Source organism: Prenolepis imparis, unplaced genomic scaffold (genome assembly GCF_030444845.1).
Source record: "Prenolepis imparis isolate NDT839.2.m4 unplaced genomic scaffold, iyPreImpa1.0 SCAF_15, whole genome shotgun sequence".
Classification (NCBI taxonomy): Eukaryota; Metazoa; Arthropoda; class Insecta; order Hymenoptera; family Formicidae; genus Prenolepis; species Prenolepis imparis.
This window is the reverse complement of record NW_028141173.1, coordinates 4,903,300-4,918,688: the sequence shown is the minus strand read 5'-3', so window position 1 is coordinate 4,918,688 and position 15,389 is coordinate 4,903,300. Positions and strand designations below refer to the sequence as shown.

Sequence of the window (15,389 nt, the reverse complement as noted above, 5' to 3'; positions counted from 1 at the left end):
GGCGCGCGCGTAACGCGCGCTTGGGTTGTTCTAGTTATATAAAAATTCCTTTAAAATATTATATACACATGATCGTGTAGCAATTTCTCATTCTAGTAAAGATAAGATCCTGACGATGAATCTAATCTGGTGGATTATTGATTGCGAAAATTTTCTCCCGTGTCACTTTTGTCGTCAAATTGTCCATTACTCCGCGTCTCGGTTATCGCGAGAAATCGAGGTTAATCCTCGCTTCATCCGCACTCATCTCAAACACCGTCGACAGGCTTGACGTCGACGTGTCGGTTAAATGGACACCCGATCCCCTCGAAGAGAGAGAGAGAGTCACATCGGCGAGAACCGAGACAATGCACGCGTGTAACGCAATTATAGATTGGCTCTAGTCATCATTCAATAATCAGTCGCGTAGAATCGAGTAATTGCGATGCGCGAGCTCAAGGACGGAGATCGAGACGAGTCTTTTCGCGCGGATGTCGCGCATCTTTCCCGAGGATAATACAAATTCAATTGCAAATAATAAAAAGAAACGAGCACCAAAAAATTGATTAACAATAATTTGGCAATTATTTTTTCTGAATCTTTCTTAAGAAAATAAATCACTCACCTAGAAATCAGCGGATGATTAAATGCGAGGAAGGATATGTCGTCTTCTTTATTTCAATCTTCCTTCACATCTCTTTGTCCAGCGTTGAAAAATATTTCAATGCTCTTCAAGATCTCGAAACCACGATGAGGACCGTATTCTTTTTATCTTGCAGATGATTCTTATAATTACGCTGGATGGAACAGCAAGTCGTCGTTCGATCATCGATTCGTGGAAGTCAGATTGATCGACGGCGAGAATTTAGCGAGGATACGTCGGGCAACCCCTGACAAGTCGGTGGTGGAGACCGAACAGAAGGACGAGCCAGCCAAGGATCAATCATCGGCGCAGCCGCAACAACAGCAGCAACAGCAACCGCAGCAACAGCAACAAGCTCCGCAGCTGACGACGACCGCGAGCACGGCCAACACGTCGCACGACGTAAAGTATTTTCCGGCTTACTCGACCAGCGAAGCCACTGTCCAATTCAGGCCCACCGACGCCATTTCAACTGTCCAACCACTCAAAGACGCCGACGTCACTTCCGTCCCCAAGGACTCCAAGAAGAAGGCGACGCAGCCGGTGAAAATTGATGATGTGGTAGGTGGAATGATGAATAGGGTTGTTTCGAGAATTATAAATGATCTCGAGCTTCACACGAGTCGCTCTTAAGGTCTATAACAGTCAAAGAGCAAGAAATGCATTTTTTAGTTATGACTTTTGGTAAAAAAAAAAAAATTTTAATAATCTATGACCCCTCCTCCCTTTATAATCGTTCGCAGGCGACGGTCTGGCCGAATCGCACTATGCCGATTCGCAACATCACCAATAAGGAGCAGCCGGACAATAAGAGCAACAACCAGACGAAGGAGACGGACTTGCCGAAGGACGCGACGAGCGGCGCCGAAAACGGCGACAAGACCGACGATATCGGCGACATCTCTATCAGCAAATTCTCCGACGTGACCCTTAACACTACACTCGCGAAGAACAACATCACTAAGACAGTCTACGACACGCATCAATATTACAACAGCACCTTCATCGTCGATGCCGATATTTGCAACAAGTACTGGGTCGACATGGACAATCATCCGGATCTTAGGGTCAATACTCTACTCAGCAAGAGCCATCGACGAGCCGCGGTGAGAATCACGTTTCTTTCTTTCTATAACGATTGTTTATACATACAAGAAATTCAATTGAAATATATATTTTTATGTAAAAAAAAAAAAATATTTTATATAATATATTTTGATTGATTTCGCTATATAAAAAATATATATTTAAAAAAAACGATAGAAATCGTCGAAATCGATTCCCTTCTGAGGATAAATTTTCTAAAGTTAAATTTCACGCGATTCGCGTTGCAGACCGTCAAGCTGAAGTTCGATTTCCCTTTTTACGGATACAACGTGCGAAACATCACCATCGCCACCGGCGGTTTTCTGTACACCGGCGACTACGTGCACAGCTGGTTAGCAGCCACCCAATACATTGCACCGCTCATGGCGAATTTCGATACCCGCCTGTCGAACACCAGCTACGTCAAGTACGCTGACAACGGTGAGTCATCGGATTCTCCGACGAACAGCATCCGAAGGACGTTCGTTTTTGCATTTTTTTTTCAAACGAGAGCTGTCTATAGTCAATCGCCCGCCAGACGAAGCCAATCGCTATAATCCATTCGCTTTCGCGATTTTCTCTCGCGATAATTTAATATACTTTAGCTCGCTTTAGCTTTTTCAAGAGAACGGCAGATATATCTTATTATAATAAACGAGTGTTTCAAAGAAATTTGCACGCTTTCCGAAATATTTATGTCGATTCTTATTAAACAAAGAATTTGTCCCGCTGTTCTTTCTTAACTCTCGAGAAAATTTCATCGAATCCTGATTTTCTCGTTCCTTCTCACCGATCGTGTCGCAAAACAGCGATTAATCAGCGGAACAATTTACTGGGTCGGAATTATGCGCCAAGTATAACCGGTGGCAAAGAAACGATGCAAAACGCTCGCGTTAGAATCTCCTAGCAGCGACGAGGTATATTTATTATTTATTTTCTTTCGAATTCTCTCACACGCGACAGGTACGGCGTTTACGGTCGAATGGGAGAAGGTGGTGCTGCAGGACCGTCCGGAGGCCGGCGCCTTCACTTTCCAGGTGACCTTGCATCAGAACGGCGACATTGTGTTCGTCTATTCGGTGATACCGCTAGTGATTGAGCACATCGAGGACAAGATGCATCCCGTCAAGGTCGGGCTCAGCGACGCCTATATCATGGACAGGACCGTATTCTGTGAGTGCAGCTCTTGTACCGTTTATAGACGGATGGTTACGTAATGACGTCGCGGCAGTTATCGCGTAATATCATCTGCATATCATCGATATTAAATATCAAATGCAGGAAAACTTCCAGATAGACCAGCGACAAAGAGAGAGAGATAGATGGCTTAATTTATCTTAGCATCGAATCTCCCAGAAACAATTTATATAGAAAATTATCGATGTAAATTTTATAAAAATCTACGTTCGGAATAAAGAACGTTACAGCGCATATAAATGTGTAAAATACGATATAAACAGAGTTATCATGCAAAAAGTCATGAATCATCCGGTATAAATATCGAGATGTTTGTATCTGATGGAGATACTTTTCAAATTCTATTTGAACATTAAAAAAATCCATATAATATAAATTCTCTAAATAAGATATAAATAAAGACAAACTCTATATAAATATACAAGTTTGTGATATATCTCTATTTATATCTTATTTAGAGAATTTATATTATATGAGTTTTTTAAATGTTAAAATAAAATCTCGAACTATAAATTTGAAAGATATCATTAGATACAAGCTTGATATTTATACCGTCTCTTATTTAGAGCATCTAGTTTTATTTTTACATAAAGGACACTTAAAGATATCTAAAAATACACAGCCCGGAGAATTCGAATGACCGATCTCTCGCTTTGCAGTTGTGCGCCGAAAGACCATCTACGAGTATCATCGCGTCAACTTTAACCGGCAGGACATAATGAACTGCACGGTCATCTATCTGAAAGCTTTGCCCACGTGCCTGAACTTCGACAACTGTCGGGACTGCCTGACGAAGGTGCCTGAATTCGACTGCAAGTGGTGCTCGGATCTCAACAAGTGCAGCACTGGGACGTCGCGACAGCGGCAGGAGTGGCTGCTCAAGGGCTGCGATGTGCGTAATATCAAGGAGGCGGAAGGCTGCCCGGCGCAGATCACGACCTACAAGGGCGAGGAATACGATCACGACGGTCACGTGCATTCCGAGGAACCGATCACCGCCAACGAGATGAGCGCCAAGCAGGAGAGACCCTTAGAGATCGCCAGTAAGCCATTCGTTCGTCCCGATCGGTTTAATATTTCTGTCAATGCATAATTTTCATCAATGCACCCGGGTACCAACTACGTTTTTCTTTTGACCCCCCCCCCTCTAATTTACACTGCGATAATTTTTTTATATAACAACTGCTCTTTCTCGTTTCCAAATACAAAGGCTCTTTATACTTGGTTTTTAACATTTTTTAAAATTGCTTTGGGTATTCGTTCATTGACAGAAGGGTTAATAAAATTGCGCGACATAAAATCGGTTGAGATTAATTTTCGCGATTTTTTAACTCGACAGATTCAACAGCGTAATTCGTAGACGAAATAATCGATCCTATATTTTTTCTTTTTCTTTTGAAAAATATAACAGGCGAATTAACCGGGTAATTTGCTCCGTTTACTTTTCAGCTCCGAACAAGATGAATATGGGCGTTTCGGGAATAATCGGCATTCTTACTGTCGTTGCCTTAGTAGCAGGTCTCGCGGCTTGGGGTGCATATGCCTATCGCAACCCTCACAGTGCATCGGGCCAGATGCTGATCAGGGTAAGAAGATAATTAAATATACATTAAATTGCATTGTTACATCATGATAGCGTTACGCAAGTGAGCTTATCGATCTTTCATATGCTTATTGTGTTTATTATTAATCGACCTTGAATATTGATTACTTATTCGCTGACTATCAATTCTATTGAGAGAACTGAATATTAATTCTGATTAAAATCTGTTGATTTCCGAGACACAACGCTCATTTCATTCGAATATTGATTATTGAGATTCATCTGTTTCTTGTTAGGAAATCTTATCGATTAATTTCTCGCTTATTTCATCTCATTTATCACGGGTCTTTCAGTATCGCCCGAGCCAATGGAGCTGGCGAAGAGGCGAAGCCCGTTACACAGCCGCGACCATTCATATGTGATGAGATGTCGACGGAGAGATCAAGTCAGAGTCAATTTAAACTGTCGGACCAAACTTCCTATTAACTGTACAGCGAGTATATACCGAGTCTGCGCGTATATAAAAAGAAAACGTATATATATGAACTCGCGAGGACGCGCGAAACTCGTCAGGTTTTGCACTCAATCGCGGGGATACGGACAATCATTTTCATTTCATTTACGACGTTTACCACGACACGTCGAGGAGAAATCGATTCAACGCCAACAAACACGACAAGAGATCAAGAGAGCGTCTATTTTATCCTCTCTCTCTCTTCTCTGGAAATATATACATATGACTATATACATATAAGAATTGTGGTATATATTTTTGACTATGTACTATATAATAGATCGCACGCGATCGAGAATGTTATTAAAATTTCTATATAATTAAGGCAAAATTTAATCCGCGGAAAATCTCTGACGAAATTACTCTATGAATTTTTACCCAACTTAGACGAGTTTACGAAGCTTCGAACGATTCGAATGTGACATAAATTCACGCGAAATTAATGCGAGAAGATGGTACCAAGTGGAGTCTAGATGTTTTCGGGATGTATTGCGAGAATCGTGACGTTCTTCAAAACACAATCGATGACCTAAGCTGCGGAGAGATAGGAGCCGGCGTTAAAAAGAGGAAACCGCTCGCGAGTTTCCCACACAATCTTCGTACGAAGGCGATATCGTATAATATCGAGGCATGGGGCGATTTTCGAGATCGTATCCGCGCCCGTCGAGCATTTATGTGATTCTTAGCAGCACGTGGTACACTTTGTTATTGTTTAAGAATTCGTTTTTCTTTTTTATCGTTAGACAAATTGCAGTAATTGTTTTATATACGTACGTAATGTTCGCACGGCGAAGAGAGCAACGTTTTGGAAAAAAAAGTAACAAGAAAAGGAAGAAAAAAATTATCGAACCTTTCGATCTGGCGTGCTGAAACTACAGTTTGATGAGCTCCTCGAGCAACCGATGAGAAAAAGAAGGAAATATATTTTGAAATTATTTAGAATTTAAATCGCTCGGAAATTCCTCCTAAAATTATTATACTTGATTTATTGTCGCTACACATTCCAAAATACGAGGGTAAATCAAAAAGTAAAGGGACAAATAAAGAAAAACACATTTATTTTAACCTATGTGGAAAATTTACATATCATTTTTCGACATAATCCCCACCAACATCGATACATTTGATCCACTACTTAATAAGCTTCTGTATTTCATCCTGGAAGAAAGATTTGGGTTGGATGCGTAGCCAGTTATGCACCACTGCAATGACCTTCTCATCCAAAGAAAATTTGTTTTCTCGTAGTATTTCTTTTCTTTTCTTTTTCTTTTTCTTTTTTCTTTTCATCTTTTCGGTTTATTAAAAGAAGCACTACGAGGAAAAAATTTTTCTTCGGATCATTGCAGTGGTGCCTAACTGGCTACGCATCCAACCCAAACTTTCTTCCAGGATGAAATACAGAAGCTTATTAAGTGGATCAAATGTATCGATGTTGGTGGGGATTATGTCGAAAAATGATATGTAAATTTTCCACATAGGTTAAAATAAATGTGTTTTTCTTTATTTGTCCCTTTACTTTTTGACTTACCCTCGTATATCTATAATTTCGAGAACGGATTGCGGAGCCGCATGTACAAACTGTAATTTCATCGTCGCATTTTATACACAATCATACATAAAATCACATATAAAAATATATATATAAATAATTATATATGTATATGTGATAACACTGTTATCACATATACATATAATAATTTATATATACATAGATATGTATACAGATATATTTTACGAAGAGATTTTTTTGAAAGAGATCACACACATGAGAGAGCACTTTATAATATGCATGAAAACGGCAAACAAAACTAAAAGATAAAGAAACTGAATAGCACACGGGATATAAAGATTTTACATAGCATCTAAAATATTATTATAGATCGTGAGTGTATATAGTAGTTCTACGAGGCAATATAATTTTTATCTAATTTTAAGTGTATAATTCACACTTTCAAAGGGTGCCTTCTTCGTAAAAACTTTCGACCGATATATTATGTATAATAGTAAATAAGCAACGAAGAGAGAACCTGAGAAGGGGAAAAAAATCTCACTGTAAATCGCGACGAGAGAAACGTTGCTGATGATCACGCGGCCCGATTCCCAAAAGATTCGTCTCGGTCCTGTTTGCGAAATTTGAAGGGAAATTGTAAAAAGTTTCTATTCCGTTAAATGGAAATAGTCGGTCTGCGTCGACTTATTGTCACGTTGAAGCTTGAACGATCAATGCGTTTCATCGCGACGATGAGCGAACGACGGGAAACTGGAGTGAATTATTGTCAAATTATGTGAACAGTTTTTCTTACATTATTGTGTACGATTTAATTCATAGTTTGTGATAATAAATATTATAATTATTATAGTACGGACGGTGTGTTTTTATCAGAAGAAAACCTTCCCCGAAAAGAGTATCTCGCGATATGAAATAGACAATATATAGGAATAAAGTTAAGTATTTGACGAAAACGCGATAAATCTATCTATGTTGTAATTACTTGCAGAAGTGGAAAATATATTTTACAATGTAATTTGCTTCGGGAAATTATATATATTGCAAATACTTTCAGCCGATAAACAGGCTGCAGTTTCACCTTGCGATTACCAGATGACACTGAATGTATTAAACCACGATTCACGATCGCGTACCTACATGTATTAATTCAAATCGCGTATAAACATTATAATATAAATTCCAAACAATAAAATCCCGAAAGTTATCCTTAAAAAACTGCTATTGTTAAATTGAGACAAATATATATTTGTTGAGAAATAAAAATATATTTTGAAATTTAAGATATATAAAATATATTTGTATTTTTCTGTATTTTTTATTGATATTATTGATATTAATAAAAAAACATCAATATAGAGTAAACGTATATATGTGTTAAATATGTTACGAACAAATTTTATATGATAAATAATAAAAATGATATATAATAAAAATAATATCGCTAATACTAAATATTATATATCCATAAATATCAGACATGTGTTAAAGAGGGCGTAGTTGCACTTTCGTTCCATTTATATATAATAATTCTGTTTATGAAATATATAAAAAATGCATATCAAAATTCCCCTTTATATTTCCGGAAAGCCGACAAATTTCTCACTGCGATTTTTTCGCACATTATTTTTATTAATAAATATTTTTATAAATATTTTATATTTTCCTTTACATGATAAAAAGGAAGAACTCTAAATTAAATTATTCTCAGCATCTCGTCTTTACTAAACAAAATATCGTTTGTTTTTTGAATTTTTTTCGCTCTCTCTTTTCGTATTTTTTCAAAAAATAATTAAGCAACTTCTTAAATCTCCATCATATTTCGTATATGTTACTCTCATTGTTAGTATTTGAGTACTCTCAAACCGTCGTAGCCCTCGGCGCTGAATTCTGTGCCGTCAAGCTCAACGTGCTGAAACCACTTAACTTCGCGACGAGGAAACTGCGACGAAAAGCACCCTCGATGCATCGTGTACAGCGCATGTCGTGGCATACAGAACATGTGCAGCACTGATACGTAATACATGTCAAAATGCGTTCTCACGGAGCCTTTGACAAGTCGCATCGGGGACTTTTCTCGCACGAATCATGTAAGAGGGGAAAAAAATACGCTAGAGAAGGAAGGCGAAAAAATAATCCGAGTACCCGTAAGAAAAACAGTAATAAGAAAATAATATATTCGCGAAAAAAAATTATATCTTTGTATTTTATTATTAAATATGATTATATGATATATAATTATATTTAATAATAAGTTCATTATATGATATATTTAATTTATATAATATATTAATATTATGTATAATTATATGTATAATTTATATAATATATTAATATAATATATTAATATTTATAATATGATAGAAAGAGAACAGAATTATTGATGGCAGATGTTTGCTATTATTTCCATACCGATAAAATCTCTGTCAATAATGATGTTAATTGTAGAATCGGTTTATCTTTTTACGAACTATCCGATATATATGCATGACATTTCTCATGGAGTCTTATCTCATCTTTTCCGAGAACTTGCTAAAGGGAGGTATGTAATTGCATCGGCATAATGAGAATATTCTGCACGAGCGAAAGCTGAATGCACGTAAGATGATTAAATAATTATATCTTTTGCCGCATTTGTAATTTGTGTTTATTTGTATCACGATTTGTAGATTTATCGGATTTTAGATGGATTTTGCTCGCTTCTCTTATTCGATGCTCTTATTTTATGTATTAAAATAATATTACATTACATTGAATGTATATTCATGTGTAAAATTAAGGAAAAGAGCATGCTTTCTCGAATTTGCAAATCTGGCAGGTGGGAATCTGTCAAGTGCAAAGGATTACGTAAATCAAATGGTATGATCAAGTTAAAGTAGTTTCCTGTTATTTGTATGTTGCAGTTTCTACTAAATAATTTTAATAAAACGATACTCAGAGAATGTATGATAAATTATTTCTCTCTCTCTCTCTCTCTCTCTCTTTCTCTCGTAATTTGTAATATAAAAATTCCTTTTTTACTGCAACGAGATGTTTTAGTTGCGTGTTTTAGCTGATCTCTGTTCTATCATTATGAGAAATTTCAGATTGTCTTGAATTTATGGCTCGCCAAGAGATAGCTCTCCTTCTCTCAATATCGTATTATTCTCAATGTTTCATATATACATATATGCATCACCAAATGCAATTTTATTCGAATTTGCGATGTTATCGTTTTATTACACAAAGAGAGGAAAAAAGGCATCTCTTCCGTTTCCCAGATTTATTCGCGTGGATTTTTAAAACCGGGTTTCATTCGCGTTTTTATTGAGTCTTTCTACAACGAAGGGGATTTCCGGCGCGTAGAAACGCATCCCGTTTCACCTCGACTATACGTGACAAAAGCCGCTGCTTTTCGGTGCATCGGGGATGTTACACTTTTTATCACGCCGTAAAAACCTTTTATAGTCGCGCGGATTTCTTCCTTCTACGTCGATACTTTTTACAGCGGAGGATATATATTTCGCGGTTTAATTATGGAGAGATTCAAAATTGAAAAAGCAATATTTCTCGCTAAATATTGATTATTACGAACACTTGACCTTCGTACTATAATTGATGCAGCCTAATATACTACGATATTATATAGAAACAGACATAATTTACGGAAATATTTTCAGAAATATGAGAAAAAATCCTATAATTTTGTTTGCTCTACACTGTAAAAAAGTTTTGTGTAAAATTACAACTATTATAGTGGGTAATTTTAAGACCCACATAATAGTTGTAAATTTTCACGCGTTTGTAAATTTGCAGTATATACAAGTAAAATTAATTTCTTCATTTGTAATTAAGCTGATTGCAAAAATAAATTTACAATATGTATGTAAAATTATAAAACAATAATGTAAAAATATTTTTTATGATTGTATTATTAAACATATTATTAAACACAATATATTATTAAACATATTATTATTAAACACGATATATAGAATATTACTGTTGTATTGAGTAATATTACAAAAATTTAGATAATTACATAAAATCTTTAAAATATTATATTATTTCGTAAGTTTCCATATAAAAGAAGATATATTTACATAATAAAAGACAAGTCTACATAATTTTGTGGAATTACATAATTTCTGTAGAATTACATGATTTCTTATATTTACAAGACTAATCATGTAATTTTTACACCTATTATTTGTGTAAATTTACTAAATTTTTTTACAGTGTATTTAATAAACTTGTTAACCTTTTATAGACCTTTTATAGAAAAGTACCATATAAGATTCGAGAGATAGAACCTGAGTTTGATTGAAGGATTAATTATTTAAATAAATATGCTTTCAATTTCGAATAAAATAATAATTTCCTATTGAATAAGGATCTAACGCAGAATATATTTTTTAGCTTCAATTGTCATATTTTCGCTTATAATAATTACGTAAAATTTATTAAGGTATTAAAATAAAGAAAATGAAAATGTCGAAAGCAGGCCTGTGAAGGAAAGTCGTAATGTTTCGTCTCGTCAAGTCACATACGCGTCTCTTTACAAACATCAAGCGCTATCGAAGGATTTCGAAGCGACGTCCCGGATTGCGATAGCGATATTTTATGATGTCGCAATATCAGGATATCGATTACGTCGTTACGAATATCGTGCTGACTCTATAAACGCGATGGCACGTGCAATATTGTCGCTGACGTTTATGCTGATTATGTCTCAAGTGGCAATTGAAGCTTCTCCGAGTGAAACGTAAAAATATCATACCAAAGTAAATATGTATATTGATTATAATTGATCAAAATTGACATACGTATATATTGACATTATAAAATTATTTATATAAAATTATATATGGCCTCATCACATGTCTCCCCCGCACAATTACATCACTATTGAATTCAACTGCAAGTGCAAGATTAATAACGTGTCAACAGTTGTCATATTTTATGTCAAAATTTGCAATTCAATTTGTCGCGGCAGAATGAAATTAATAACAAACGTACAACGTGATAATGATATTTATATCGCAAACACAAAAACGCGTCTGTATTATAATTTTATTTATCAACGTGGAAAATATGTTTGCCAAAGTCGATTAATTTTTCATCTTCCGCTATACGTCGAGTTTACGCGCGCATCTCTCTTTACAAATTCTAATAAAATTCCACTTGCAAAAATATTGCGCCACGTTACCTCGGAAGCGAAATTTTCAGGACAGCGCTTTCGGAATAAACAATTCATATGCTTCTCTTTGGAAAACATTTGCGTTCGCGATTACTTGCTGGGACACGTTGCTGGGTTCCACGTGTTTCTCGCGCGCTCGAGAGCTTCGGGTAAAGCTCGGGGGAAAAAAAAAAAAAAAAAAACATACGCTCGAGAGCGCGTCAAAGAGCGGAGGAGATGTAAATTGCAAGGATTTTAACGAACGTCTCGTAAAGTAAGGTATACTTTTGTAGCGCATGCAAAGTCAAACACACGGACAAATGTCCCCGGGGGCGCTGCTTGCTTATTGTTAATTCAACCGAGCTACCGAGCTCGGGTCTTTGCTCAACTGCGTTCGTGTTTGACTTTGGATGTAGACGGCAGCCGTCGACGAACAACACATCTCACTGCAGCATCCGATTGTGCAAGCGCGGTACAGAAAGCGACGAGCTCAAATTATGTAGCCGAGACTATAATAGCATAAACACAACGGGGAAACTTTGCCCGCATTAAACGCCCCCTCAAAATTTATGCAACGTCACCGCGAAAGATTATTTAATACATCCGCTCGTTTTATTATTTTTAATTATTATATTATTATATTATTATATTATCCCCCCCCCCCCCCACACACACAAAAGAATAAATATATGAGAACTTTATACTTCTGAATAATTCCTTAAAATCTTATAATGAAGATAATTGTGCAATGAAACAATACACGTCTGCTTAATTAAATATATGCTATAAATAGAGGGTATCATCACAGAGAGAATTTTCTCTTAGAACTTACCCTGAATATTATGGTAATCGTGAGACAATATGGTATGGAAAGAATTTTAAAAATATCTTTGATTAATTTTACCACACTTTTAGTAAAATTAATCAAACATATTTTATATTTTATTGTGATAAATATTAATCAGAGAAATTCTTTCCATACCATATTGTCCCACGATTACCATGATTTTTAGGATAAATTCTAAGAGAAAATTCTCTCTGTGTTATATAAAAGTATTTTTAACTTCGTCAAATAAGAATATCATTATATTCAAAATATATCAAAATATTACTCGCCGAAAAACGAATACAGCCGCACGTAGTAATATTGAGAAAATTGCGATTGCTTCTAATTCAAAATGCATAATTAAAAAAGTAGAAGAATTAAAAATTATAATCATAGTTTAAAGTATCATTTACTATTATGAATTTGTGTGCGACCGATATTGTCCCTATCTCTTATTCTTTCGCGGTTTAATTAATATATGTAAATGTACGTGTTTAATAATTATTTATCATCAAATAATTAATAATGTACGACATAAAATAATTAATAACATGCAATTGCATCGCAATTGATTAACATGCTGCTGCTGTTATTAATTATCATTTCAAATACGATCATTATGTATACATATTTTATTACCATTATTATTATTGTTATTATTATTACGCATTATTATGATAACGAATGTATTATTGTGTATATCGGTTTTTGCGGATTAATCGTCGGATGAGAACAAAAAGTAGATATTTCCGATCGTCCCTCGTTAAGATGCAAAAGAAAAAAACCGGCGAAATATGTACATGTCGAGCTCGCGTCCCGGGTTCGCGTACAAAAAATGAAATTGCCTTCGGGCCCGTCATTCGCAGTTGCCATACTCTCTCGTTCGACACGAGAGGGAGGAACCGGAAGAGAGAAAGAAAGAGACAGGGTATGGATGACAGCGGGATACACACACGGGGCAATTTGAATTGCATCAGAGCGTGTGACGCGAGAGTAAAACATACACGTTGCCCGCGTGTCATCGTGCAAATAACATTCTCTATATTCCACGCATCTATATTGCTGATCTTTTTAATGCACCCGCACGTGTTCCTCTTCCCATGAGCCCCGTCCTCCCCAATTTCTATCGGCGCGCGTGCGTTTGAATTTTTATTATTCCATTTATTTAAAAAAAAAATTTTTCTCTTTCATTTCTCGCTTCGATCCGGGTGAATTTCGAGTTCTCCATCTCGCTTCCGGCGTAAACACGCGCAGGAAAAAATGTATATCGAGGTTATTATAAATCTCGACGCTTTTTTTCCGGGTGGGAGATCTGGGAGGGAAGCGAAAGGCGCTTTTGACCCCGCTGATCCATTAGTTGCGTTGAATCGTAATTGAAATCGAATGTCGGCGGAACAGAGTTGCGCTTTTTTTAATCCCAGCTCGAAATAAATAATTTCTTTTTTTTTTTTACCTCCAACCGCGCACGTTTGAGGATCAATTAGTTTACGGCTGCAATGAAATGCATGTCCGGGAAACTCGACGTATAATTTTGCGTAAAGTTTACAGGAGTCGCTAATTTAATAAGAAAAGAATTTTCATTGCATATGCGCGACTTAATAAAGTATGAGACTCAGTTTATGGCGATAATTGCTCGCGAGTATTATCATTTCTATGGAAAGAGAATACAAAATATGCTTATATAGGTTTCCCATTTCTCGAGGGAGATACAGCTATATACACCATCATCCTACGGTGATGATAGCGGATAATTTAAAAAAAAAAAAAAAATTGTCGCGCAAGAGAGCGAGATAAACTTGTGTGCACTTGGAGCGAGAATAAAAATTCTCCCGAAGATATAACGGATGATTGTAAACGACATTTTACAATGCGGTGCTTGATGCCGCGTTACGTCGGCAACATTGAAATATTACTTCTGCATTTTCCCCCGCAATAAATCCCCTTTCGCAGGATACGATGAGACATCAGTCGTAACGACTCCGGAATTTATGATGTCTCACCGGCGGGATGGATATTTTTTTCCATCGCTATTGTTGGATGTCGCGTTTATTGATTTTTTTTCTGCCCTCGACTACAATACGTTCCAATAAATATATAATAACTTTATTTTTTTCTCAATTTCCTAAAATCCTTTAATAAAGATAATTATGCAATGAAACAATATACGTCTGTTTTATTAAATATGCCATAAGTAGAGTGTATCATATATTTATATAATACATAAAATATTATATAAAAATGTTTTTGATTTTGTAAAATAATTATCAATATATTAAAAATATATCAATATAATAATCGCCGAAAAACGAATACACGTAGTAATCTTGACAAAATTACGATTGCTTCTAATTCAAAACGCATAATTAAAAAATAGAAGAATATCTTTTAGATATATTGGTCCTTTTGAATAAAAATTCAAAAATATCAATATATATTTAAAGAATATTCTTCGATTTTTTAAATTATGCATGAATTAGAAGCAATCGTAATTTTCTCAAAATTATTTCGTACGGCTGTATTCGTAAAAAAAAAAAGAAAACGGGTTTTATAAATACGTCCACCTTGAAATCGTGCGCAGATAACACGATTAAAATTTCACACGGTCGTTTCGCGAAATACGCGCGGAAATTCACCCGGCATTTCTTGCCGTTTTATCCTGCGGAAATAAAGCGACCGCTCATTTTGTTGCTTTATTTATTTAAGATTTTAGCGCACACAGATGGCGAGCGCCATCAGATACGTCGGCATTACATATGCGAGGGAACCACCTGTTATTTTCCGCGTCGCTAATCCACCGGCAAAAGTATACGAGGGATAAAAATACCGGCCGGAAAACTCCGGGAAATCGGCGTAAAAGAAAAAAAAAAAAAAAAAGAAAAACAAGAATAGGGAAATGCAAGAACTCTCTGACGGAGAGAAAAGCGTAGCTACTTTAT

The 15,389-nt window shown here is 35.9% G+C and overlaps 1 protein-coding gene across 1 annotated transcript in view; it reads left to right on the top strand.

The window, feature by feature from the left end:
- Window positions 1-7,324, top strand: part of L(1)g0289 (plexin domain containing lethal (1) G0289) — a 37,014-nt gene extending 29,690 nt beyond the window's left edge. Inside the window, exons 2-8 of the mRNA XM_083055150.1 lie at window positions 759-1,183; window positions 1,366-1,728; window positions 1,957-2,149; window positions 2,672-2,881; window positions 3,565-3,948; window positions 4,355-4,491; window positions 4,802-7,324. Coding sequence (XP_082911276.1) covers window positions 759-1,183; window positions 1,366-1,728; window positions 1,957-2,149; window positions 2,672-2,881; window positions 3,565-3,948; window positions 4,355-4,491; window positions 4,802-4,870 — 1,781 coding nt within the window. The 3' untranslated portion in view covers window positions 4,871-7,324. The remainder of the gene's footprint in view (window positions 1-758; window positions 1,184-1,365; window positions 1,729-1,956; window positions 2,150-2,671; window positions 2,882-3,564; window positions 3,949-4,354; window positions 4,492-4,801) is intronic.
- Window positions 7,325-15,389: the final 8,065 nt, after the last annotated feature.